The following is a 22,009-nucleotide window of genomic DNA, read 5'->3' as shown; positions in this document are numbered from 1 at the left end:
CCCTCCTTTGCAATCAGCATTACACGCTTTGCTGCTGATCACTCCACCTGATCCCTCTTGCATCCTGATCCCATAACGGGCTGACGAGATTCACAATGTCATATCGCACCGGCCTCCCCAGGCCGTCCAATGCAATCCCAACCACACCCAGACATCTGCGGCGTGAAGCAGCAACGGCGGCCGGGCGCTATGTGTCAGCGACCGGGGGTGGGGCGGGCGCCGGATGCCAGTGTGTGTCCCCCTTGCCCGGGGGACTGAAAGGGTAGTAGGGGAGGCACGGGTTGGGTCTGTGCGGCGCACGTGCACACAAACCCATACTGGGACAGGAACCACCTGCCCCTCGCTGCCGTGACCGCCCTTGGAGTCCGTGTCAGGTCCCCCCTGGCCTGAGTCTGAGATGGAGTCACAGGCAGTCGCTCCTCGTGGTCACGCCGCCTTGCCGATCGTCGCACCTACTGCGTGCATGGTCTCATGCTCCAAACCACTCCCGTTCTGACATGGGTCCGAACGGGAAGCTTTATCAACCTGTGGAAACGAACAGCTTCCCACTCCCACGACCCACCTTTTGGCCTCATTGGTACTAGGGGCCAAGCGGGGCCCACCCCCGGTCACGTGGAGACTTGAGACAGACTCGCCCTGTTCAGTCGGTTGAAAGGCTACTTCTGTGACAGGCCAGTCGCGTAAATTAAGATATCGACACCTCCGGCGGTGATTGCCACACGAGGCCCCGGTGCAACACGGCGACCAGGAGGTGGGGCCCAGCTGGAGTGGGCGGGGCGTTGGGGCCAAAGATTACCGGGGAGAAGGCGTACCGTATGCGTGGGCCGCGTGGGGCCGTGGTCCATGGCATTGCCCTCACATGAGGAGGACAGGCGCGCAGTCGCGCAGCTCTCAGGACGTCATGCGCGCCGGCATCACCTCAGCAACAGCTTGGCAAGGCCGATATATACCGTATTGCTGCGTAAGTGTAGCTGAGGCATGGGTCCGACCGGGAAGCTTTATCACAACTGAACACACATGAACAACCAGCTTCCCACCACACGACCCGCCTTTTGGCCTGGGGAAGGTGCCGGGGCCCAGCCGGGGCCCACCCCCGGTCAATCAATACCGTGCCTTCCCAGGATGCTGTCCAACGCAATCCCAACCAGATCCACACAGCACCCCCGCACTCCTATGTCGGCCGTCGAGGAACAGCAACAACAGCAACCAACACATTGAACATGTAATCCCTTCTTTCATTTGTAGTGCCTTAGCTGTGACCGCGTATTGGGTTGAAGGGATTCACGGCTCTGACCGCTCCCACCCCCAAAACCGGCAGGGAAAGCGGCGCACAATGCACCATGCAAGTCAGCCACTCACCATCCAGGCTGTGCGGCCATGGCAGCAGCTCCGGCAGCGGGAGATTCATCAGCCTCTCGTGGGGCCGGTGGCGCTGGTGGTTGTCTTGGTGGCGCAGCCGCCTGCCCGCTGCTGGTGTGTGTCGCTCCACTGCGGCAGCGGGGGACGGCCCGCACCCAACTGGCCACTCCGCAGCGGCGCTGACGGCATCTCCCCCTCCCCCTCCCCCTGGGCTGTCATTGCCGCCGCTGCCGCCGCCATCGGCGGGGCTGCTGCGCCGGGCTGCGGTTGCCACCACCTCTTCCCAACTGCGGATGCAACGTGTGTTGGGGTGAGTTAGAGCCCTTGGGTGCGCGCAGATGCGAGAGGCAGGTATGTCCCCGCGCCGCCTCAACATGACACAACACGACAACACAATGCAACAACACCACAACATACCTCTACGCAACACACGCGCAACACAGCACCTGTGCTCCCCACCTGCATAGCAGCACGCGCCAATCCTCCACCGTTCCAGCCGGCGGCATCAGTGGCCCCAGCAGCCGCTGCAGCTCCGTCGGCGCCAGCGCCACTTCTTGCCCCGTTTCCTTGTCATCTGAGCCGGCGCCTGCTGACGCGCCAGCCCGCTGCGCGGCTGACCCTGCTGACCCTGTGCTTGCCTCACGCAGCAGCTGCTGCAGCTGCAGGTGTGCCTGCTCCTCCATGTGCCGCCTCGACCTGTGCGTGGATACGCACGTGCCGTGTTGTAGAGGTATTGTACGTGTACTTATCAAGAGGTGTATGGGCGTGTCTGTGTGTGTGCGTGTGTGTGTGTATGTGTGTACATGGTCAGCCACGTCAGTGGTCTGGGTGTCCAAGGGTGCTCACTGGATGTGCATGCTTTCGGCACCGGCCTCCACGCACCTGTACGCCTCCAGCACCTGCTGCTGCCGCCGCCGCTCCGGCAGCAGCTGCCGCTGCGTGCGGGAAGATCGAGGATTGGATGGGGAAGAATGGCAAAAGGTGCTGAAGCAGGTTGGGAAAACAGGCGTTCGTGGCCAGTGGGCACAAGATTGCCTCAGCCGGGCAATGGCGAATTGGCTGCGACGCACCTGTCGCTGCAGCCGCAGTCGCCAAGACACCAACTCATCCGCGACCTCGTCCTCGTCCTCGCAAGGCAAGGCATTGGAGGTCTCCTCAGCTCTGATGCTGAAGCGGGCACGCGGCGCGCGCGGCTGCGCAGCGGCTGCTGGCGGAGCGCCGCCCGGCGTAGGCGCAGCAGCAGGGAGCTGTGGGATGTCGCAGCAGGAGGAGGCAACAGACTGCGTCATGAGCTTGGCTGAGCCAAAGAGCTGCGACAATGCCCTCAAGAAGCAGGAGGATGCGGACGTGGCGAGGCTGAAGCAGCAATAACAATCTTACTCGGCCGCTCCCAGGTGTTTTGTGCCGGGTGCCATTCTGGGCATGCAACACCCACCGCGCTCGTGCAAGGTCACCAGGCTGGTCCCCAAACGTCATACTCGGACTTACTTGTGCATAGCTTAGTAGACAGCAGCGCTGGCGCTCAGGCCCCCGCTGCTTTTGGTAGTTCTGACTCTCGCGTGGCACATGATGCTCGCGCGTAGCTTCCCCTTGAAGTCGAAGTTCTGCCCTTCTCGTGCCCCGGCTCACCGCTCTCGCTTTACGTCCACCGCGATGGCCGCACTGAACTATGCGCGTCCGATTGAGCTGAACCCGGCGGGAGAGCACAAATCAACCATGATTATGCTGCACGGGCTTGGTGATACTGGTGATGGCTGGAGCGACATCGGGTAGGCATAATTCTTGAGCGAGCATAAATTCTTGTCCAGCATTGATCGCTGTTTGGCGTTCGAACAAGCCGCTTAAGCCGAACAAACAGCGTAAAGAGAGACCAGCTCGTAAGGTGCATGAGCAGGCCAATCGCCTGAATTATGGATATGGTGGGCGACCAGGTGCCTGTCGTGCCTCGAAGCCCCGCTCGCCGCGTGTCCGGCTCCCCGCCGGCCCCCCGCATTCGCACCGCCACAGCAGGAGGCTCTGCAAGACTGCGAACAAGCAGCATGGCAGATGTCTTTACGCATGCCCCTCATACGCCAGCTGCTTAGGGCCAGGCGTTACGTGCTGCCTGCGGCGAGTTGCGCATACTGCCTGAAACCGCTGTACCACGCTCTGCCACGCAGCCAACGCTCACCTCCACACCCTCACACCCCATACACCTGCCCCCGCAGCTACATGTACAAGTCGTCGCTGCCCAACACCAAGTTCATTTTTCCGCACGCGCCGCGCCGTCCCATCACCATCAACTTCGGCATGAGCATGCCGGGATGGTGAGTGAGCGCCGGGGCCGGTGGGCTCCGGGGCCAGCGGCAGTGAAAGTAGTAGCAGCTGGGGCGCCTGGGCGGCGGGTACCGAGGGCAGGTGGCGCAGCTGCGCATGGCGGAGTGGGAATGGTGGGGTTACGGGGGGTATGGTAGTTTACTCCAATCCCAAGTCAACCAGGCGGCTTCGCTCGTCCACGGTCGTGTGGATCACCGCCATGTGGGTCAAGTGGGCAGGCCCGATGGTGGGTGCCGGGTGCACCACGGCGTGTGCAAACTTTGCGGCGGGTGCATGGGAATGTGCATGAGGATGCGCATGGTGTTGCGTTCCAATATAACGTGGGCATGCAGGTGCACAACTGTTGACGTCTGCACATATCATATCATACAATGTGGCTAACAATGCACGACGTGCACTTGCAGGTACGACATCGCCAGTCTGGAGGAGGTGAACCGCAGCGAGGACGCCGAGGGGCTGCAGGAGAGCAAGCGGTGCGTGTGGGCATGCGTGTGCGTGTGTGCGCGTGTGTGTGGATGCATGCGTGTGGGTGGGTGCGTGCTTACAGGCGCACACAGGGAAAGAGGTCCGATCCCGGTACTGTGTGTGCGGTGTGCGCGCTTGTGTGTGCGCCGTACGCGTATGTGTGTATGTGTGCGTGGGTGTGTACGGCGGGCTGGCATGTCGTGCCGCGACCAGGCAGGTACAGGTACAGCTGCAACCCGGCGGAAGCATCAGTCGTGGCGTGAACGCTGCTTGTGATGCGGCTCGGCGCAAACCTCCTAGGCCTGTGCACGCCACGCCTCACACCATGTCTTCATGCGCACCCCACCCCACCACTCCACACCTCCTTACGCCCCACACCTCCTTACGCTCCACACCTCTTCCTCCTCCCCCACCGCAGCTACATCGAGGAGCTCATTGCCAAGGAGGTGGCTGCCGGCATCCCCGCCAGCAAGATCGTGCTGGGCGGCTTCAGCCAGGGCGGCGCAGTGGCGCTCATGATGCTGCGCAGCGCCACGCAGCTGGGCGCCGTGGTGGGTGAGTGGCGGGGCGGAGGGGAGGGGAGGGGAGGGGAGGAGAGGGGAGGGGCGGGGAGGGCTGCATGGCGGGGCGGAGGGGGGATTGGGGAATGGAAAAGGGTGGCGAGGGGGTGGGGGTGGGTGGGGCGGGGCGGGATGGGCTGGAGTGGGGCGTGGGGCGTGGGGCGGTAGGCGGGAGTCACCAGGCCAGTGCACGGTGGTGCAGGTGCCAGTAGCGGCGGAGGGCGTGGCCTGTGCTCGAGCAGCGGCGCGCAATGCCGGTCTTGAGGCCCTCGCACACCAGCGACTGACCCACCTGGCTCTCCCTCCTGCTCCCCACACGCGCCCATGCAGCGCTGAGCGCGTACGTGCCGCTACACACGCAACAGCCGGTGTTCAGCGAGGCAAACGCCAAGACGCCCATCCTCATGTGCCACGGCGACGCAGACCAGACGGTGGGGCCGGGGCGGGGGCGGGAAGAGGAGGGGGCGGGGGCGCGGCATGGGGGTGGGTGGATGGAGGGACCCGGGGCAGAGGTGGCATGTTGTGCTGTGGGTTAGCAGGGCGCGGAAGGAAATGATTTGGATGGGAGGGCTGCCGACGCGGCGCAGCTTCAGGGGCGCATCCCGGCTCAGTTCGCTTGCTTGGACACCCGGTCTGGTCGCCGCGGTCGCTGCGCGCGTGCGTGTAGGTTGCGTTTGCGTTCGGCCAGAAGAGCTACCAGCTGCTGCAGTCGCTGGGCGCCAATGTGGAGTTCCAGGCCTACGTCGGCATGGGGCACTCGGTGAGCGGTGGGGAGGGAGGTGGGAGAGAGAGGGGAAGAGGTAGGGGAGGAGAAAGAGGGGGAGAGGAAGCGGGGAAGGGAGAGTTTGCGGAGCGATAGCGGCTGTGGGTGTTTGGGAGCACAGGTGAAGGCAGCAGGGCGTGGCTGCGAGTGCTTCGGAGCACGCGCACACACACACACACACACACAAGCGTGCACACACCTGCCGCCGCCGCCACGGGCGATGGCGGCCAACAAAATACTGCTTCGTGGCGCAAGCAGCGAGCAGGCGGAGGCGATGGCGCGCGGCGACTTCTCTGCTCTGGGCCTGGGAGAGGGCTCGATGGGCATGTATGAACGTCGGTGGCGGGCTAGCAACGCGGGTCGCGTTTGGAATGTGGAGGTAGTGGTGACCAGGGATCAGCGGGCGGCCTTCATCAGGGCTGCGGCGCAGATTAAACACACCGCAGGCGTGACGGTGGCCCCCTTCCTGACGCCGGAGGGGCGGGCAGCTAGGCGCGCGCGGCAAGCCCAGTTCGACAGCCTGGTGGAACGGGGTCTGCAGCCGTACTGGCGGGGCACGGACATCGTGACTGAGGAGGGGGACCGGCGCTGCGTACACCCCGTGCAGTAATGCACATGGCGGATAACTGAGAGGGGCGCGCATTGTGTGTGTGTTTAAGTCCAGCGGAAGTTAGGCTTGTTGGGAATGCAGGGCTAGGACACAGACGGTTTTGGTTATTGATCCTCTCTCTCACTTTGTGGCTGCCCTTAGGCATATCCTGCCCTGTGGGGAAGGGAAGGTAGCTAGTGCCGGCGGGGTGCTTGTTTTGCGGTTGCTGCGGCCACGTGCCGGACTTGGACGGTACATGACTTTTTTGCTAGGCGAACAAACAATGCATAGTGGCCAGCTGCCGGCTCGCAGCAGTGTTGATATAGACGGAGGTGCGGCTTCTAGGGCCAAACCGACGTCTCACAATATAGACAGAGGTGCGGCTCTTAGGGCCAAATCAGTGTCTAACCACAATAGATGGAGGTGCGGCTCCTGTGGCCAAACTGACGTCTAACGCTACGCGTAGGCTTGGGAGACATGTACTGCCCGACCCATGCGCGACAAACAAGGTGCTAATGCGCCCCTGGCACTAGCAACTACGGGTTGTCCGGATACACGATCACGTGATCTGATAAACAACTGTAAACCGTTGTCACACACACACACACACACACACACACACACACACACACACACACACACACACACACACACACACACACACACACACACACACACACACACATACATACACACACACACACACACACACACACGCACACACACACACACACATTTATGGGTAACTGCGCGCGCGTGTATGGCGGATTGTTCCGTTTGTTTGGGCGGGCTTTCGTTTCCTTTTAAACACACATACACAACATACATACACAGTACGGTACACACATGCGACAGACTCGCTGTACCCCCCACCTCCACCAAGTAACACTCACTCCTCCTGAATCCATGTGTGTCTCTGACCTCCGAACAACCCCACCCCTCAACGGCTTCATCCTGCTACCCCTTCCTCTACTCACCCCGCCAGGCTTGCCAGCGTGAGTTCGACGACGTGCTGGAGTTCGTTAAGCCCGTCTTGGCGGCGTGAGGCCCGTGCTGGCGGCGTGAGGCGTGGCGTGGAGCTATTGGCGGCGTTGTTGCGGAGTGCGGAGGAGCGTGGCGAGGCGGCGTGATTGCGGGGTGTAGCGGGTTGAGGAAGCCGTGTGAGCATGAGTGCGATGGGGGAAGCTGCGGCCGCAGCGGGCGGAATGTTGCTGACGGACGAGGGGGGGCAGGAGCGGAGGCGGGTCGTGGGAGTCAGGAGGCCGGCGGCGAGCGGCACACGCAAGGCGGAGCCGCATGGTGTGGAGCGGCTGTGTAGAGGGCGCGGTCGACGTGTGGGGTGCATTGACGTCCGGTTGTGGAAGAACTTCAGGAAGTGGAGGACTTGAGGCGGAGAACTTGTCGAGAGCTTATGCCCCGACTGGGCTGGCTGTAAGTTGGGAGCGTGGGATGCACGCGCCGACCTTGAGTCTGGGCGCGGTGGTTGTTGGGGGCGAAGCCATGGGCTAGCCGCTAGCCGCGTCAGAGGAGCCCAGGCGCGCCGCGCTCTCACACATGGTGATATGGGTCGGAGGATGGCGAGACGGCGAGGCAGAAGTGGAACGCGTACAAATTTGGGGGTGGTTTACGGCCAGCACTTGGATTTTGGGAGCTCGCGCGGTTTACGTTTTGCTAGGGTGGGCACATGGCGACAGGCACCGGCGGGTGGCGCAGCTTTGGCGAGGGTGCGTGCCTGAGATCGGCTGGGCGATCCGACGTGTAAAGGTGGCACCCGCCTTGGTTCTGGGCTTTATAGTTGGATCGCTGCTTTCAACGGTGCCACTTGCTCATTGCCCTTTGCCATTTGCTTGCATTAACTCGCCGCTATGCTCTCTAACGCTCGCGCCGCTGTCAGCAAGGTGAGCAGGGCTTTCTGGTGAACGCTGAACTGCAGCAGCTAGAACAAACCAGCATATTATATGGGTGTTGCATTCCTCGTAGGTCCACACGTCCAGCGCTGCTGTAGCGCCCGCGCGGCCAGCTCGCGTGAGCCATATCGTCCGCGCTTCGGACAAGAAGTAAGCAAGGGTACCGCCAAGAAACATACGGATACGTTCTGATTCGCTCGCATGTCACTAGTCATGGCGGCTGCTTGGGTATCGGCAACTTGAGGAGGCATGCATGCCGAGAGTTCACATGCTCGGGCCTTTGGCTATCCCCGCTTTTACCAAACCTTGCATTACAAGTGCAACAATGTCGATCCTTATAGATACACATGCATGCGCCTGGGTCATGTGATCTGAACTCGCGTGGCTGTGGCGCAGCGGGGCTCGCACCTCCCTCGCCTGCACCGGTAGCCCTGCGCGGGGCCACCCACACGCGCGCGTCGATAAACCACACATCAAGACGCGTATGCGTTGCCAACCCCACAGGCTCGATGAGCGGGGAGTGATTGCGAAGGACAACAGCGGCCGCCAAAACATCTTCCCCACCAGCGTGAGTTGGCTGCAGCAGTCGCCAGTCGGCGTGTGGGTCGGGCCGGCCGTAGGATGTGCGGCGGTGCGATATGCGCCACATGTGATACCAAGCCCGAACCAAGAAAGGGAGTGCGCAACGCATTGCACAGGGCGCAATGCAACACCTGACACGGCAGAGTTGTCCACCAGCATGCATGGGTAGGGGCGCTTGGCTGCTGGGGGGTTCCGGGAGTTTGCTCCTCACCAGTGCAACCACGTCCCCACCTCCTGGTGCTGGGCCCCACAGAGCAAGGCCTACTACAGCAGCCCCACGTCCTCGGCTGTGGCGTCCTCGGGGCTGGGCGGCCAGCAAGGTGTGCAGCGGGCGGGCGAGGCTGGGGCAGCAGGAAGAGGGAGGGGGAGGCGGCGTGGGGAGGGCAAGGTGAGGGTCAGGGGGCCGCGGGGCTGCGGGACCTGCATCCGAGACGGCACGTTGCGTCGCCACGGTGACGGGGCTCTCGGTGCTCCTCACACCCCCAGTCCCACACGCCAGAGCTGTACGCCGGAGCCATGCGCCGCCGCGATGACACCACACACACGCGCACACACACACTCTCACCCACAATTGTGCATTTTGCATTGTTCAGGCCTGGGCGTGCTTGCCGCCGCCTTCGCCATCGTGGCGCTCGCGACGGCCGGCGTTGTGCTCAAGCAGGGCGATGAGACCCTGGCGCAGGTGCGTGTGTGTGTGGGGGGGGCTTAGCGGGGATGGCAGTGGCGTACGTAAAGGCGCACATGCGGAACACGCTTTGTGTGTGCCGTTGCTGCCTGCATGCTGGCCTTCCTGGCACGCTGGGACACGACGCATGTGCCACCTGTGCTCACCTTTCGCCGCACAACTACACGAGCCCACGCGCACGCCCCCCACGCGCGCGCGGTGTAGAACCCGCTGTTCCCACCGGGCGTCGGCGCTTGACACTTATGACCTACTCATTCCACCTTCCATGGACGACTGCCCCACACACTCTCACGCACATGCTGACACATACACGCAAACGTGCACTTGCGCACACACGCAGGTGAACAACGCCTACCAGGGAGACTCCCTGACCGTCATCTCGTCCCGCATCGCCGAGTCGCTGTGAAGCGTGTGAGCCAGCGGCAAAATGAGGTGGCGCCCGGCCAGGTGCTCTCGCGAAGGCACCTTGCCAGTCCGCAGCACGCTCGGCGCGGCCGTAGAAAGAGCTTGAGCATGAGGTTGCTGGCGTTGCTGGAGGTCTTGGAGTGACGTGCCGGGCGTGCGTGCTGCGTCCTGCCTGCCGGCAGAGCAGTGCGGCTATGCTGGGGCCTGCGCGCATGTGCGGCTGGCGGTGCCTGTGCGGATGCTGTGATGTTTTTGTTCGTCTCGTTTTGGGCGCCGGTTGGTGTTGCCTTGTAGTAGTATAGCAGTGTATTGCAGGCCCGGCACGACGACTTCTTGCGATAGTAGTGTTGCCGGGTGTGCACCTTGACTGGTGGGGTACCTGTACCATGCGAACGGGTATATCCCACCCCGTGCCAATCGATTCTTGTAAATTCAATCCGATGCGGCCTGCGGGTTCATGGCAGCTGGGCGGCAGGTGTGTTGCGACGGGTATGCAGGGCCCGTTCATCCCTGGCGTGGATGCCCCATCGTCCGCGCGGAGGTGGTAGCCGGTCGGTCACTGGTTGTCGGCTGGGAGGGTGATGTCAGCGCCCAGCACTTGCGTCAGCGGACACGCACGCACACTGTAGCACGTGGCACCCCTGAGTATTCTTTGCCAGTAAACGCTGGGAGTTGAGGCTCAAATGCTCAATCCAGGCTTGCTAGCTACGGTACATGAGACTGCCCAGAAGCAATCACGGCGTGTCACCATACACGCGGGTTGGTGCGGGCCGCTTGACACCACGCATGGCTTACAGCCTTACTGAGGGCGCCGCACCTTACGCGCGCACAGCAGCCCCGTAACGGAGACGATGCATCCGAGCATCCCTGACGGCCCGAGCATCCACCTTGTACTACATGTCATTCCAGTCTCCACAGCCAGGCATAGGGGCTCGCTATGCGTAGCGGCCACGCCTGCCCCAACGCGCCGTGTAACGCGCAAAATGTCCACTTTCTCACATCTGATCACGCCAAGGCCAACAGTGCTGCAGCCAACCTCCTCCCGGCCTTGTGCGGTCGTGCCCACCGACCCCGCCCCATCCCGTGTGGGGAAATCCTATCACGGTAGCAACCATCTGTTGCTCTTCGTCATCCTTCTATAGCCCAACATGCATGCACAACATCGCACCATACTAGCCCGCACACGTTGCATGCACACCCTGCGCAAACACACACGGAACGTTCTGTCCAGTGCCCACATACTCGCGCCGTGATAGCGCGCAGCAAATAGCCGCCTCTGACATACATGGCGGACATGAGTATCTACAAGAGCCTACGTTGTTCGCGGACACCCCAAGCCGTCCCTTCACAGAGCGACAGCATGACATATGCTTGCGTGTGCTCTTTCGGACGTGTGCGCACGTATCAGGGAGATCCACTCGCGACCGCCCCTCAAAAAGGGCGGCGCTACGCGCTGCCAGCTAGCGCCTACTCCGCAGCAGCGACTTCCACCTCCTCGTCCTTCGCCTCCTTGCCAGCCGAAGGCCTTTCCGTCTCCATGCCATCGGCTGCTTTCGCCTCTTCCGCTGCGCCCCCCTCCAACCCATCGGCCTCCCCGGCACCTGCATCCGCATCGACCACGTCTACGTCCGCCCCCGACCCCGCTTCTGCCTCGTTCGCTTCCGCCTCCTCCCCTTCCGCGTCCTGCGCTGTCGCCTCCTCCGCTTCTGCTACCTCCGCCACCTCTGCTTCTGCTTCCGCCTCCTCCGCCCCAGCCTCCGCATCCGCGTCCGGCGCTGCCGGCGCCTCGGGCTCCTCCTCCGCGACCGCCTCCAGCGCAGACGCCAGCCCCAACACCGGGTCCCCACCAGGCGACTCCTCGCCCTCCTCCACGCCCTCCACAATCACCACCTCGCCGCTCTCCGCCGCGCGCACCAGCGACGGCGCCCGCGCCGGCCCCGAGCCCGGTGCCGTCGCGCCCACGAGCGGCGACGACGCCAGCGCGCTCCGACTCATGGAGCCACCCGCTCTCGACAACGAGCCCGCTGCCCGGCTGAGCGACTCGGCCCGGCTCGTCACCACGTCTTCGTCGCCGCCTGCGTCGGACACACCCGTGCCGCTTGGCCGCATGGGTGTCAACGGCGTGGCCGGCTCCGCCGCCCCTGCGCCGCCGCTGCCGCTCGCGCGCGGGCTCGCTGCGCTCGCCGCGTCCGCGTCCATGGCATCGGTGCCGCTCTCTGACCCTGGCCCCGGCTCCGCTGCTGCCCCCTCGCCCTCCCGAGCGTTGCTGCCCTCCACCGGCTGCGCCTCTGCCCCTGCCTCCGCCGCCTCTGCCTGCGGCAGCAGCTGCTGCTGCTGCGCCGCCGCGGCCAGGTCCTGCAGGTAGGGGTGCTGCAGGCACTGATCCCCCGTGAGCCGCTTCTCCGGGTCCATCTCCAACAGCCCCGCCAGGAAGTCCAGCTCCAGGTCCGACACCTTGCCGCGGTAGCGCGCCGCCAGGCTGAGCGGCTGCTTGATGTTGAACACGATGCCTGTGTTGTGCGGGTTGGCGTAGAAGAGGTACTGGTGCGCGGGAGCCATGGGCCCCAGGATCTGCTGCACGCGGTAGAGCTGGTCCAGGTCGGAGTCGCCGGCGAACAAGGGCTCGCCGTCCAGCAGCTCGCCCATGAGGCAGCCGATGGCCCACATGTCCTGCGAGGAGGGAGGAGAAAGGGGGGGGGGCAGGCAAAAGAGGAGGGCAGGAGGGTTGCATGAGAAGGGGAGAGACATGGTACAAGGGCAACCCCCAGCGTGCACGCGCACACTACCAGCACGCACACACGCACTCACCACGGGCGGGCCGTACATGAACTGGATGTGCTTGCCCTGCGCGTCCCGGTAGGGCGGCCCCAGCAGCAGCTCGGGCGCGCGGTACCAGCGCGTAGCCACGTAGTCGGTCAGGTGCGAGGTGGGGCGGCCGGGCAGGTAGCGCGCAAAGCCGAAGCTGCGAGCAGGTGGGTGCAGGCGGGTGCAGGTGGGGGCATGTTGGTGCAGGTAGGCGGAGTGCCAGGGGTGGTCAGGTTCGCGTCACAGGGTGCGAGCGGGCCGGGTTGGAGCGGAGCAGCAGGGCGATGAGGGCGGCGGCACGAGGAGCAGTGGGCTGCGGGCGCCGTGCTGTGTGCGTGTGAGTGAGCGAGCGAAACAGGTGGATCGTGAAGGCGCAGCAGGGGTACTCACTCGCACAGCTTGACGGTGCCGTGCTCGTCCACCAGCAGGTTCTCGGGCTTGATGTCGCGGTACACCATTTTCTACATTGCCGGGGCATGATGGAAGGCAACACACACACATTACGCGTTGCTGCTACACATGTGCTTTGCTCACACACGCACACACACACACACACACACACACATACGCACATTACCGTACGCACATTGCATGCGGGGCGAGGCGCAGCACCACCGCACAATTGTATCGCCCCGCAAGCCGTGCAGCACCCTGGCCATACGTCCGTACGTGCCAGCCACCCCAGCGCCTCCACCTCCTCCTCCCCCCGGGACCTCCCCCCCGGCTGCCAAGCGCACAGGCTAGGGGTTTGGCTCTCGCAGCCCCGGCCCCCCCTTGTAATTCATTCACTCCGTTCTCCATCCCCCCATCCCCCGTCGTTTGGGGTGGTATCCACCCGCCCCATCCCCCGCCCCATCCCCTGTCGTTTGGGCTGGTATCTACAGCCCCATCCCCCGCCTGCCCGGCCGCACCTTGCTGTGTATGAAGGCGATGGCGGAGCACAGCTGGAACATGATGAGGCGCACCGCGTCCCGGTCCATGCCGCCCGGCTGCGCCTCCAGCAGCTCCAGCAGGTTGCAGGGCAGGAACTCCATCACGATGAACAGCCGGTCGCCCACCATGAACCTGTGCGCGGGCAGCGGAAGAGGAGGCGGGCAGTGGGCATTCCGGAGCCGACGATTGAGGACGTGGGCGTGTGTGTGTGTGTGTGTGCGTGTGTGTGTGTGTGTGTGTGTGTGTGTGTGTGTGTGTGTGTGTGTGGATGCGAGTGTGGGTGCGGGTGTGGGTGCGTGGAGCAGATGGGTGCGGGCGGTAGCCAGGCAGCTGGCAGCTTCGCAGTTCCGGGCTCGCAACGAAAATGGCGGTTCGTGCTGATACTAGGACACCATGCCATGCATACACACTGCACGCACGCTACGCCCACGCACGCAACACCGCCCATATTACCGCCATGCCCGCCGGCAATAGGGCGGACGCTTTCTTTACGCACGCACCAACAGGCAGCCAGGCAGTCCCACGCACGCACGCGCGCACAGTCACACGCACTCACTTGTCCACGAAGCCCACGACGTGCGGGTGGTGCAGCGCCTCCAGCACCGACACCTCGCGCAGGCTGGTGCGCTTGACGTCCTCGGCGTCAGGGTCGCTGTCCTCGATCTTGAACTCCTTGATGGCCACCCACTGCGGCGGCTCCGTGGCACGCACCTTGCACTTCATCACCATGCCGTACGCGCCCTCGCCCACCACGTGCTGCACCTCATACTTGCCTGCACGGTGTGTGTGGCGGGTGGCGGACCAGAGGTCGGCGCGAGGAAAGTTGTAAGGGCGGCGTTCAACACGCAAGCAAGAAGCCGAGCATCAGCATTAGCAGCAATAAGCAGACGCGTGCACAATCTCGCAACGGGGCCAGCCGTGACACGCTGGCAGTGTACCGAATCCGCGCCAGGACCGCCCCCTCTCTCCCTCACTCCTTTGCCCGTCCATGGCGCGCCGTCGCACACCTGCCAGCACACGCACACCGCCCGGCTCCAACACATCCAGCGGGTTGGCCTTGCTGGCCTCGCGCCCGGGGGGGCTGCCCAGCGCCTTGGGCGCGCTCAGGCCGTCCACGCTGATCGACACCAGCTCGCCGTCCGCCGGCGCGGCCGCCGCCGCCACGGCGGCAGCGGCCTCCGCCGCCTCGTCGTCGCCCTGCATGAGCCCGTCGAGCCCGTCCATCAGCTCCAGCGCAGAGGTCTCGTCGTCCGAGTAGCGCATCTCAGCGCCGGCGCCCTGGAACATGGCGCTCGTGCGGGCCGAGTTGGCTGCCAGGCGGGCCATATTCGCCTCCACCGCCGCCTGGTCGGCGGTGGTGGCGGTGTCAGACCCCTCGCCGTCGGCGCCGGGTGGCGGCGCGTCGCCCAGCACTCGCACACCGGCGGCGGCCTTGGCGGCGGCGGCGGCCGCCGCTGCGGCGGCGGCCACGGCAGCGGGGTCATTCATGTCGAGCTCAACCGGCGCCTCCGGCTCCGCGTTGGCGGCGGCCTCTGCCGCTTCCCCGTCGGCGGCGGCCTTGGCTGCGATGTCGTCTTCGTCGTCCGCCAGCACCTCCGCCAGCGCGTCGATGGTGGGCGTCTCCGGCGGCGGCAGCTCCGGCTCCGGCAGCGGCGCCTCCGCGTGAACGCCCATGTGCCCCACCGTCTCGCCCGCTTCCCGCAACGACACGTCCGCCGGCTCCTCGCCGTCATCGCCTTCGGCGTTGGCGGCAGCGGCGCCGCCACGGCCCGCGCGCATGTGCTGCACGCGCTTGCGCGCCAGGTGCCCGCGCAGGTGCGCCTGAACGCGCGTTGCGGCGCGCTCCGCCTCCTCCTGCGACACGCCCTCAGGCAGGTCGTAGCTCTCCAGCTTTTGCGCCGCCGCCGCGCTGACCGCCGCCGTGAGCGCCGCCGCGCCCGCCGCGCCCTCCTCACGCCCGCGCTTGAGCTCCGCCACCTGCTTCCGGGCAAGGTAGCCGCGCGCCTGCGTCTGGATGAGCACCACAGCCTTCTGGGCGTCTTCCTCCGAGACGCCGGCAGGCAGCTCGAACGACTTGGGTGCCGCCGGCGCAACCTCTGGCGTCGCCGCCGGCTCTTGTGCCGGTTCCGACGCCGCCGGCGCCTCAGCACGCGACTTCTTGATGTCCGCCACCTGTTTCCGGGCCATGTAGCCGCGGGCCTGTGTCTGAATGCGTAGGGCCGCCTTGGCCGCGTCCTCCTGAGTGACACCCGGGGGCAACTCGAATGCCTTGGCAGGGGCAGGTTCCGGCTGGGCCGAGCTCGCAGCCGGCTCCGACGGTGCCTCTCCCTCTGCCTCCGCCGCGGGCTGGGGTTCCGCAGCCGGCTCCGCTTCAGTGGGCGCCGCTGGCTCATCCGCGGCGGCCTTCGGTTCTAGCTCCGCGGATTCAGCATCCGGCTCTGCGGCCGCCTCCGGCTCTGCGGCCGCCTCCGGCTCTGCGACGGTTTCTGGCTCTGCGGCTGTCTCCGGCTCAGCAACGGGCTCGGACTCCGCAATGGGCTCGGGCTCAGCTGGTGCTGCAGACTCGGGCTCTGCGGCAGCGTCTTGTGCACCCTCCGATGCGGCCGCCACAGCAGCCTCAGCCGCCGCCTTCGCTGCCTCCTCAGCAGCGGCTGCCGCCTCAGCAGCTGCCTTGGCCTCCGCGGCTGCTTTGGCCTCTGCCTCCGCTGCAGCTGCTGCTTCGGCTGCCTCCTTGGTTTCCGCAGCGGCCTTTGCCTCCGCTTCAGCCGCCTCAGCAGCTGCCTCAGCTGCTTTGGCTTCCGCAGCCAACTTGGCCTCTGCCGCCGCAGCTGCCTGCGACTCGGCGGCCGCAGCGGCTTCAGCTGCTGCCTTCGCCTCTGCTGCAGCCTCAGCAGCAGCCTTCGCCTCCGCCTCTGCTGTTTCATCTGAAGTCGCTGTCGCCGTCGCCTCAGCCGCCGCAGCCTCGTCGGCGGCTGCCTGGGCTACCTCCTCAGCTGCTGCTGCAGCCGCCGCGGCTGCCCCTGCCTCAGCAATAGGTGCTGCCTCTGCATCCCCAGCGGCCGCCGCCTCCGCCGCAGCCGCTGCCTCAACTGCCACCTTCGCTTCTGCCTCAGCGGCCGCCGTCTCTGCCTCCGACACCTCGGCTTCCGCTCTTGCCTCCGCCTCTGTTGCTGCAGCTTCCTGCGCCTCTGCCTGCGCCTTCTTAACTGCCGCAACCTGCTTCCTCGCGAGGTAGCCGCGAGCCCGTGTTTGGATCAGCAACACCTTCGCTTCGGCGTCTTCCTTCGACACGCCTGCCGGCAAGAAGCTAGCTGGTCCAGCCGCTGCCGACGTCGCCTCCTCAGCCGTGGCCGTGGACTCCACCGCTGGCTCTGCAGCCTCGCCGGCCGGTGCGGCTTCACGCGGCGTCGCAACACCATCGTCGCCGAGCGTCTCGCCCTCCTGCCCGTTTGTAAGCTGCGTCTCGTCGCGCTCAAAATACGAGGACATGGGAGTCGCACGCCCACTGCTGGGTTCCCCGCCCAGCCCGCCGTCACCGTCGCCATTCGCTGCTGCCTCCAGCGCCCCGGCCTCCGGCGCCGCTGCCGCCTCGGCAGCCGCAGGGCCCTCCACGGATGACGGCTCCGTTGGCTGCAGGTGCAGGTGCATGTTCTGCAGCGCATCCTCCTCGCTGCCATCGCCTGTGCCCGCGCCCTGCGCCGCATCAGCCGCCGCGTCGGCAGCGTCTGGCGCTGCCGTGCCGCCCGCAGGCACCGGCACCGCGCCACTGCCCAGCGGCTTGAGCCGACGGTCCGCCATAGGCGAGCGGCCCACGCCGCCCGTTGGTGAGCCCGCGCCGCCCAGCGCCGCGCCCGCGGCCTTGCCCGCCGACACGCCCGCGGGCTTCTTGCCCTTCGCGCCCGCCGCCGGCGCCACCTCGCCCAGAAGCTGCTTGGGATTCAGCTTGGGCAGCGGCTTGTTAGGATCCTCGTACATCTGCAGGAACTTGGAACGGCTGGCGTCTACCGCGCCCACGGGGCCGCCGCGCGCCGGCGCCAGCGCTGCCGCGCCGCCGCCGGCGTGCGCAGCCTGCAGGTCGCTGCGGATGCCGCTGATGACGCCATTGAGCTCCTGAGCGTGGCGCAGCCGCGCCACCTCCGCCACCACCTCCGGTGGCGTCTGCGGCGGCACGCGCGACCTTGGGGACTGAGGCGGAGCGCCCCACGCAGGCGCCGAGCCAGGCGCGCCGCTTACTGCCGCGAACGCACCCTGCGGCGACTGCGGCGTGTAGGGCTGCTGCTGGCCGTCGGTGCTGGGCCGCGCCGGCGGCGACATGCGCGCGCCCCACCCGCCACCCGCACCGGGCGACATCGTCGGGCTCGCGAACGCGGGCCCCGTGGAGTGAGGCGACTTGAGCACTGGGTGATATCGCACGTCCAGGGGCTTGGCGAGCGAGGGCACGTTCGCGGACACGTAAGGCAGAGCCGCACGCCGCGTGGAGCCGGTGCCGGCGCCGGCTCCGCCGCCGCCTCCGGCTGCTGAGGGGCCGGTCCAGGTATGGTAGCTGCTGGCTGCCGGCACAGGGTAGCTGGCGCCGCGGAAGCTGGGGTGCTGGTGCGGCTGCGGCGTGCCGTGGACCGTGTGGCCGGGCGAGATGTCGGGCAGGTGCAGCGTGGTGTCCTGTGGACGAGGAAACGTAATACAAAATGTAGAAACGCGCAGGGACACGTCGCGGCTCAAGATATCCACCCAGCGTTCCAGGCATTGAGCCTGGGTGAATAGCACTGCGTGCCCAGCCCTCGCGGCGTGCCTTGTCCCGCGCCCTCACCTGCTGCGCCGCGCCGCCTCCGTTGGCGTAGTGCGGGTTGACGCGCCCCACCAGCTGGCTGGTGTATTTGCGCGGGCTGCCGCCGTACCCCGAGGTGGCGGCGTAGCCGGGCCCGGACGCGCCGCCCGGCGACCCCGCCCACGCCAGCCGCACGCCTGGCACCAGGTCGTACTGCACGTCCATGGCCTGCGGGTGGAGGCAACATGTGAGGGTAAGGGCAATGGGTCAGGAGACCGGGCCGAACGGGGGCGTTGCGCTCCGACACCTTCAATGCAAGCGCGTGGTACCGCCCATGCCCCGAACCCTTCGCTGGCGACAGCACCCAGCAAGCCTTAGCCGCACACGAATAGATTTGCTGACTATCCCACGCTCACGTCCGGCCTGCGCGCCTGCCGGCTGCCGCCCGCATAGCTCTTGGCCAGCGGCGAGCCGTAGGCGGCCCCCAGCGGCTTGGTGCGGCGCGTGGTGGCGGGCAGCGCCATCAGCGACTCGTCCAGCTCGCGCCGCCCCGGGCTGGCTGCGGCCCCCGGGCCGCCGGCCATCGCCATGCCGTGATTTTGAGCCGGGTACTTGTGGTCCCGCAGCTTGGCCTGCGAGGCGTTGCCGCCAGGACAGCAGGTGGACATGTTGCTATCAATGCCTGGACAAGCGCGTGTGGCGCCACTCGGCATGCATCCCAAGCCAAGTTTTGCCGCGACATAGTCCAGCTGGCCTCTGTGTAACCCCCACTGCCAACCGCCTATGCTCTTACAGGCTTCACGGTTGATCGGGTGTCGGGTTCCAGCGCCGCCAGGATCTCCTTCAGGCTGGCGTCCCAGCTGTTCACGACGCGGCTGTCCAGCGGCGGCGGCAGATGCTGCTGCGGCCCTACGCCTAGCTGCGGCGGCATGGTCTGCAGCATGGACGCCCCCGCGCCTATGCCGCCCTGGTTGCCGCGCTGCATGCGCAGGGCAGCCTGCGGTGCGCTGGCCGCTCCGTGACCGCCGCGTTCCGTGGGTGCCTGGCCGTCGCCCAGCCCCGTGCCCTTCAGCCCCTGGGGCAGCAGGCTGAGCGCATAGCGGTCCGCTGCTGTCATGGCCAGGTCAAGTATCCCCCTGCGACCATTACGAAGGCGGAGCCAGTTAGGTGCCTCATCACAAGGTTGAAACCCAGGTTGCACTGCCGGAATGCAGACGGGCATGCAGACTGTGCCGCGGCCAGCATATGAGGCTTTGTGTACAACGCCGACGGCCCATTTCGCTAGTGGCCCATAGCAGCAAGCATTAGGCTTACCCAGGCCTGTGTTTGGGGGGCGACTTGCCGGGCACCGATGGCAAGTCGACCGCATCCGGCTTATAATGTGCCGCCCTGAACAGCAGAAATGTTCAGGTTACACACAGCTATGCGCACTCCTGCCAGAGCTTTATGGTGAGCACTAAACTCACCGCAGCATCGCCATTTCGCTCCTCCGCCTCCTCGCAGCCCGCTGCTCAAGGAAGCTAATAAGTTAGCGTTCAGCGCGTGTTTGGCAGGGTGTGGGGTCAAGCTTTGCGCCTCGAAGCATAATGGCTAGCTCATCGAATTTCCCTGTCCAAAGTCCCTGCTCAGATTGTTGAATGACAACGTAGTTTCTTAACCCAATACACACTTGGTGACTGCGACTAGTGACTTGGTCGTCGAAGTGCCACCCGATTGCGGATTCGGCCAGTCACTGCCGTTGCTCCACAGAAAAGGCCACACCTGAAATGGATTCCGATTCACCCAGTCCTTTGCAGCACAACGTTATAAACTGAGCTCTCGCACAACTTTCAAAACCAAGCCCAACAGCTGGGCATCCCTGTTCTTGGCCTTTCCTTCTTAGTCTGGGCTGCAGTAAAACAACTTAACATTATGGAGGATGCGATAGCTTCGACGAGCCTGAAGCTGGAGAGTGCGGACGTCCAATTACTGGTCCGCCTTCTTGAGCAGTCGCGCAGCGACGTGGACGCAGATGCATGCCCAGGCGTGCATAAAGCAGTTGTGAGTGTATAGGCACCGTGCTTGGTGTCTGGTGGCGTAGATTCACGGACACGCTGTGGCCTGTGGGGCCAACCGACGGGTTCAGACCATGGCTGCCCGCCTATGCCTGCCCGCTTCGCAACGCCGGCTGCCGCACTCCTGCCTTCGCTGCCGTGGCAGGATGCGCTGGTTGCCCTCCTAACAACAGCTCAGCCCTCTCAAGCGCAAAATGCGCCAGAGGCGCAGCCGCAGCCAGCGGCAGAGGCGCAGCCGTCTACTTCAGAGCCGTCGGCAAGGTGTGCCTGCGTCCTTTCTTTGCCCGGGCTGTCCAACAATACCATAGTTCGCCCGCCTCAGCAACCATATTTCCGCCTGGCGTGACGCAGGGCGCCAACCGACACGTCTGCGAGCGTCGTTGCAGAGCTCAGCGCCCAGGTAAGACGGGAGGAGCTGGCCGCGTATCAGCACACGCGCCGCATCCCAGGCACGCCAGAGCACACAACTGCTTGATCCTGTGGCTCAGCCTGGGCTCAGGGCTGGCTGCATGTACGGCATGGTTGCTGCGGTCGGGAGTCAATGGGGCTTGTGATGCATCAATGGCCGCCCTTGCAGGTGGCGGCCGCCACGGAACGTGTGACGCGGCTGCGGCAGACGGTGACGGGCCAGGTGGTGGAGGCGGTGGCGGCGCAGGCGGAAGTGCTGCGGCCGGTGATGCGGGCGGGCGAGATGACGCTCTCAACTCCAGGTGCGGAGAACATTCATACATTATTGCCTAGTGAAGTCGGCTTTCCGGCTAGACATGGATCGTTATATGCTGCAGTGCAGGCACTTAATGCGCGAAAGCTCACACAGCCGCTCTCCTATCTACCGCTCTGACGCTGCCTACTGCCTTGCAACCGGCCGGCTACTCGTACGTCACTGTCACACCCGCTCTCTGCTGCCCCCAGGCAAGGCGGACCGGCGCCGCTCCATGGACGTGGACGCGGCGCCGCCCAGCGCCGCGCTGCAGATCCACGAGGACCTCACGGCGGCGGTGGACAAGCTGCCTGCGCTGAGGTGGGTGTGTGCGTGTGTGCGCTTGTGCATGCGTGTTGGGGCAGGGACATGCAGAAGGGCTTGCACTTTGCAGCACATGAGCAGCTGTAGCATCGGCGGCAGGTTTCCGCGGATGGCAGACCCGCATGTTGCAACTATGATGCACACGCCGCTCGCTCGTCAATCCCGTGCCAACCACACAGCCCTTGCGCCACCACGCTCTCCTGGACAGGGCCCGGCTGGAGGAGGTGACGCGGCGCATGGGCAACGTGCTGCGTGCCATTGAGGAGCAGCGCGCGGCGGGGGGCAAGGTGGGCGCGCCCACGCCGCTGCGCGAGCGCTACACGCCCATGAAGCGCTCCGCCGCCTTCGCCTCTGAGTCAGACAGCGTGGTGGGCATCATTGCGCGCGCCAGCTGCTTGTGAGGTGGAGCGTGTGCTCAGCGGTCTGGCGTGTGATTGTATGGCGCTCTGGTACTGATGTTTGGGGACGGACGGAGATGGCGATAGAGGCTGTGTGTGAGAGCAAGGATATGGATGAAGCTGGAGGCTGTGTGTGTTTGTGCTGTGGCGGCTTGATGCTGCCCGCGGCAGCAGCGGTGTGGGTACGTGTCTGGGTTAGGCGCAGGTGCTGGCGCGAGCGGATCATGGCGGTGCGTTGGACTTCTGTATGACTGGCCGGGCCATCCATCGCGCGACGCTGTGTACCGGTATACCATGTCTGCCAGTGTAGTAGGATAGTCGGCAAAAGACACATCTAGATGCCCCAGGGCGCGGTCCGCAGGGTTATAAACTTGTGTGTCGTAGAACTTCCGTGTTCCG

General features: G+C 65.2%; 5 protein-coding genes across 5 annotated transcripts; 3 read left to right on the top strand and 2 right to left on the bottom strand.

The window, feature by feature from the left end:
• Positions 1 to 7: 7 nt before the first annotated feature.
• CHLRE_03g164400v5 (uncharacterized protein) lies at positions 8 to 2,734 on the bottom strand. Its single transcript, XM_043060760.1, has 7 exons — positions 2,430 to 2,734; positions 2,242 to 2,294; positions 1,819 to 2,055; positions 1,515 to 1,646; positions 813 to 1,253; positions 563 to 636; positions 8 to 155 (listed from the first exon to the last, which is right to left on the bottom strand). Exons 1-5 carry the CDS (start codon positions 2,646 to 2,648, stop codon positions 1,250 to 1,252), a joined length of 645 nt encoding a protein of 214 aa, XP_042925889.1. The 5' UTR covers positions 2,649 to 2,734; the 3' UTR covers positions 8 to 155; positions 563 to 636; positions 813 to 1,249.
• Positions 2,735 to 2,844: 110 nt separating this feature from the next.
• On the top strand, positions 2,845 to 7,800 carry CHLRE_03g164350v5 (uncharacterized protein). The gene is made up of 7 exons (XM_043060759.1): positions 2,845 to 3,128; positions 3,567 to 3,665; positions 4,080 to 4,148; positions 4,559 to 4,695; positions 5,031 to 5,131; positions 5,368 to 5,460; positions 7,038 to 7,800. Exons 1-7 carry the CDS (start codon positions 3,013 to 3,015, stop codon positions 7,095 to 7,097), a joined length of 675 nt encoding a protein of 224 aa, XP_042925888.1. The 5' UTR covers positions 2,845 to 3,012; the 3' UTR covers positions 7,098 to 7,800.
• Positions 7,801 to 7,854: 54 nt separating this feature from the next.
• Positions 7,855 to 10,370, top strand: CHLRE_03g164300v5 (uncharacterized protein). Its single transcript, XM_043060758.1, has 6 exons — positions 7,855 to 7,950; positions 8,033 to 8,109; positions 8,464 to 8,527; positions 8,795 to 8,861; positions 9,135 to 9,223; positions 9,567 to 10,370. The coding sequence occupies exons 1-6, from the start codon at positions 7,918 to 7,920 to the stop codon at positions 9,630 to 9,632; spliced, it is 396 nt and encodes a 131-aa protein (XP_042925887.1). The 5' UTR covers positions 7,855 to 7,917; the 3' UTR covers positions 9,633 to 10,370.
• A 40-nt stretch (positions 10,371 to 10,410) lies between these two features.
• Positions 10,411 to 19,784, bottom strand: CHLRE_03g164250v5 (uncharacterized protein). The gene is made up of 11 exons (XM_001703489.2): positions 19,601 to 19,784; positions 19,449 to 19,523; positions 18,928 to 19,270; positions 18,551 to 18,766; positions 18,177 to 18,362; positions 14,377 to 18,028; positions 13,926 to 14,142; positions 13,348 to 13,501; positions 12,827 to 12,897; positions 12,440 to 12,593; positions 10,411 to 12,301 (listed from the first exon to the last, which is right to left on the bottom strand). Exons 1-11 carry the CDS (start codon positions 19,612 to 19,614, stop codon positions 11,099 to 11,101), a joined length of 6,285 nt encoding a protein of 2,094 aa, XP_001703541.2. The 5' UTR covers positions 19,615 to 19,784; the 3' UTR covers positions 10,411 to 11,098.
• Positions 19,785 to 19,910: 126 nt separating this feature from the next.
• On the top strand, positions 19,911 to 22,004 carry CHLRE_03g164200v5 (uncharacterized protein). Its single transcript, XM_001703323.2, has 6 exons — positions 19,911 to 20,174; positions 20,334 to 20,449; positions 20,540 to 20,588; positions 20,766 to 20,898; positions 21,101 to 21,209; positions 21,421 to 22,004. Exons 1-6 carry the CDS (start codon positions 20,046 to 20,048, stop codon positions 21,611 to 21,613), a joined length of 729 nt encoding a protein of 242 aa, XP_001703375.1. The 5' UTR covers positions 19,911 to 20,045; the 3' UTR covers positions 21,614 to 22,004.
• Positions 22,005 to 22,009: the final 5 nt, after the last annotated feature.

The sequence above is a fragment of the Chlamydomonas reinhardtii genome, chromosome 3 (genome assembly GCF_000002595.2).
Source record: "Chlamydomonas reinhardtii strain CC-503 cw92 mt+ chromosome 3, whole genome shotgun sequence".
Taxonomy (NCBI): Eukaryota; Viridiplantae; Chlorophyta; class Chlorophyceae; order Chlamydomonadales; family Chlamydomonadaceae; genus Chlamydomonas; species Chlamydomonas reinhardtii.
The sequence above is the reverse complement of the archived record's forward strand: the minus strand, read 5'-3'. Positions and strand labels throughout refer to the sequence as shown.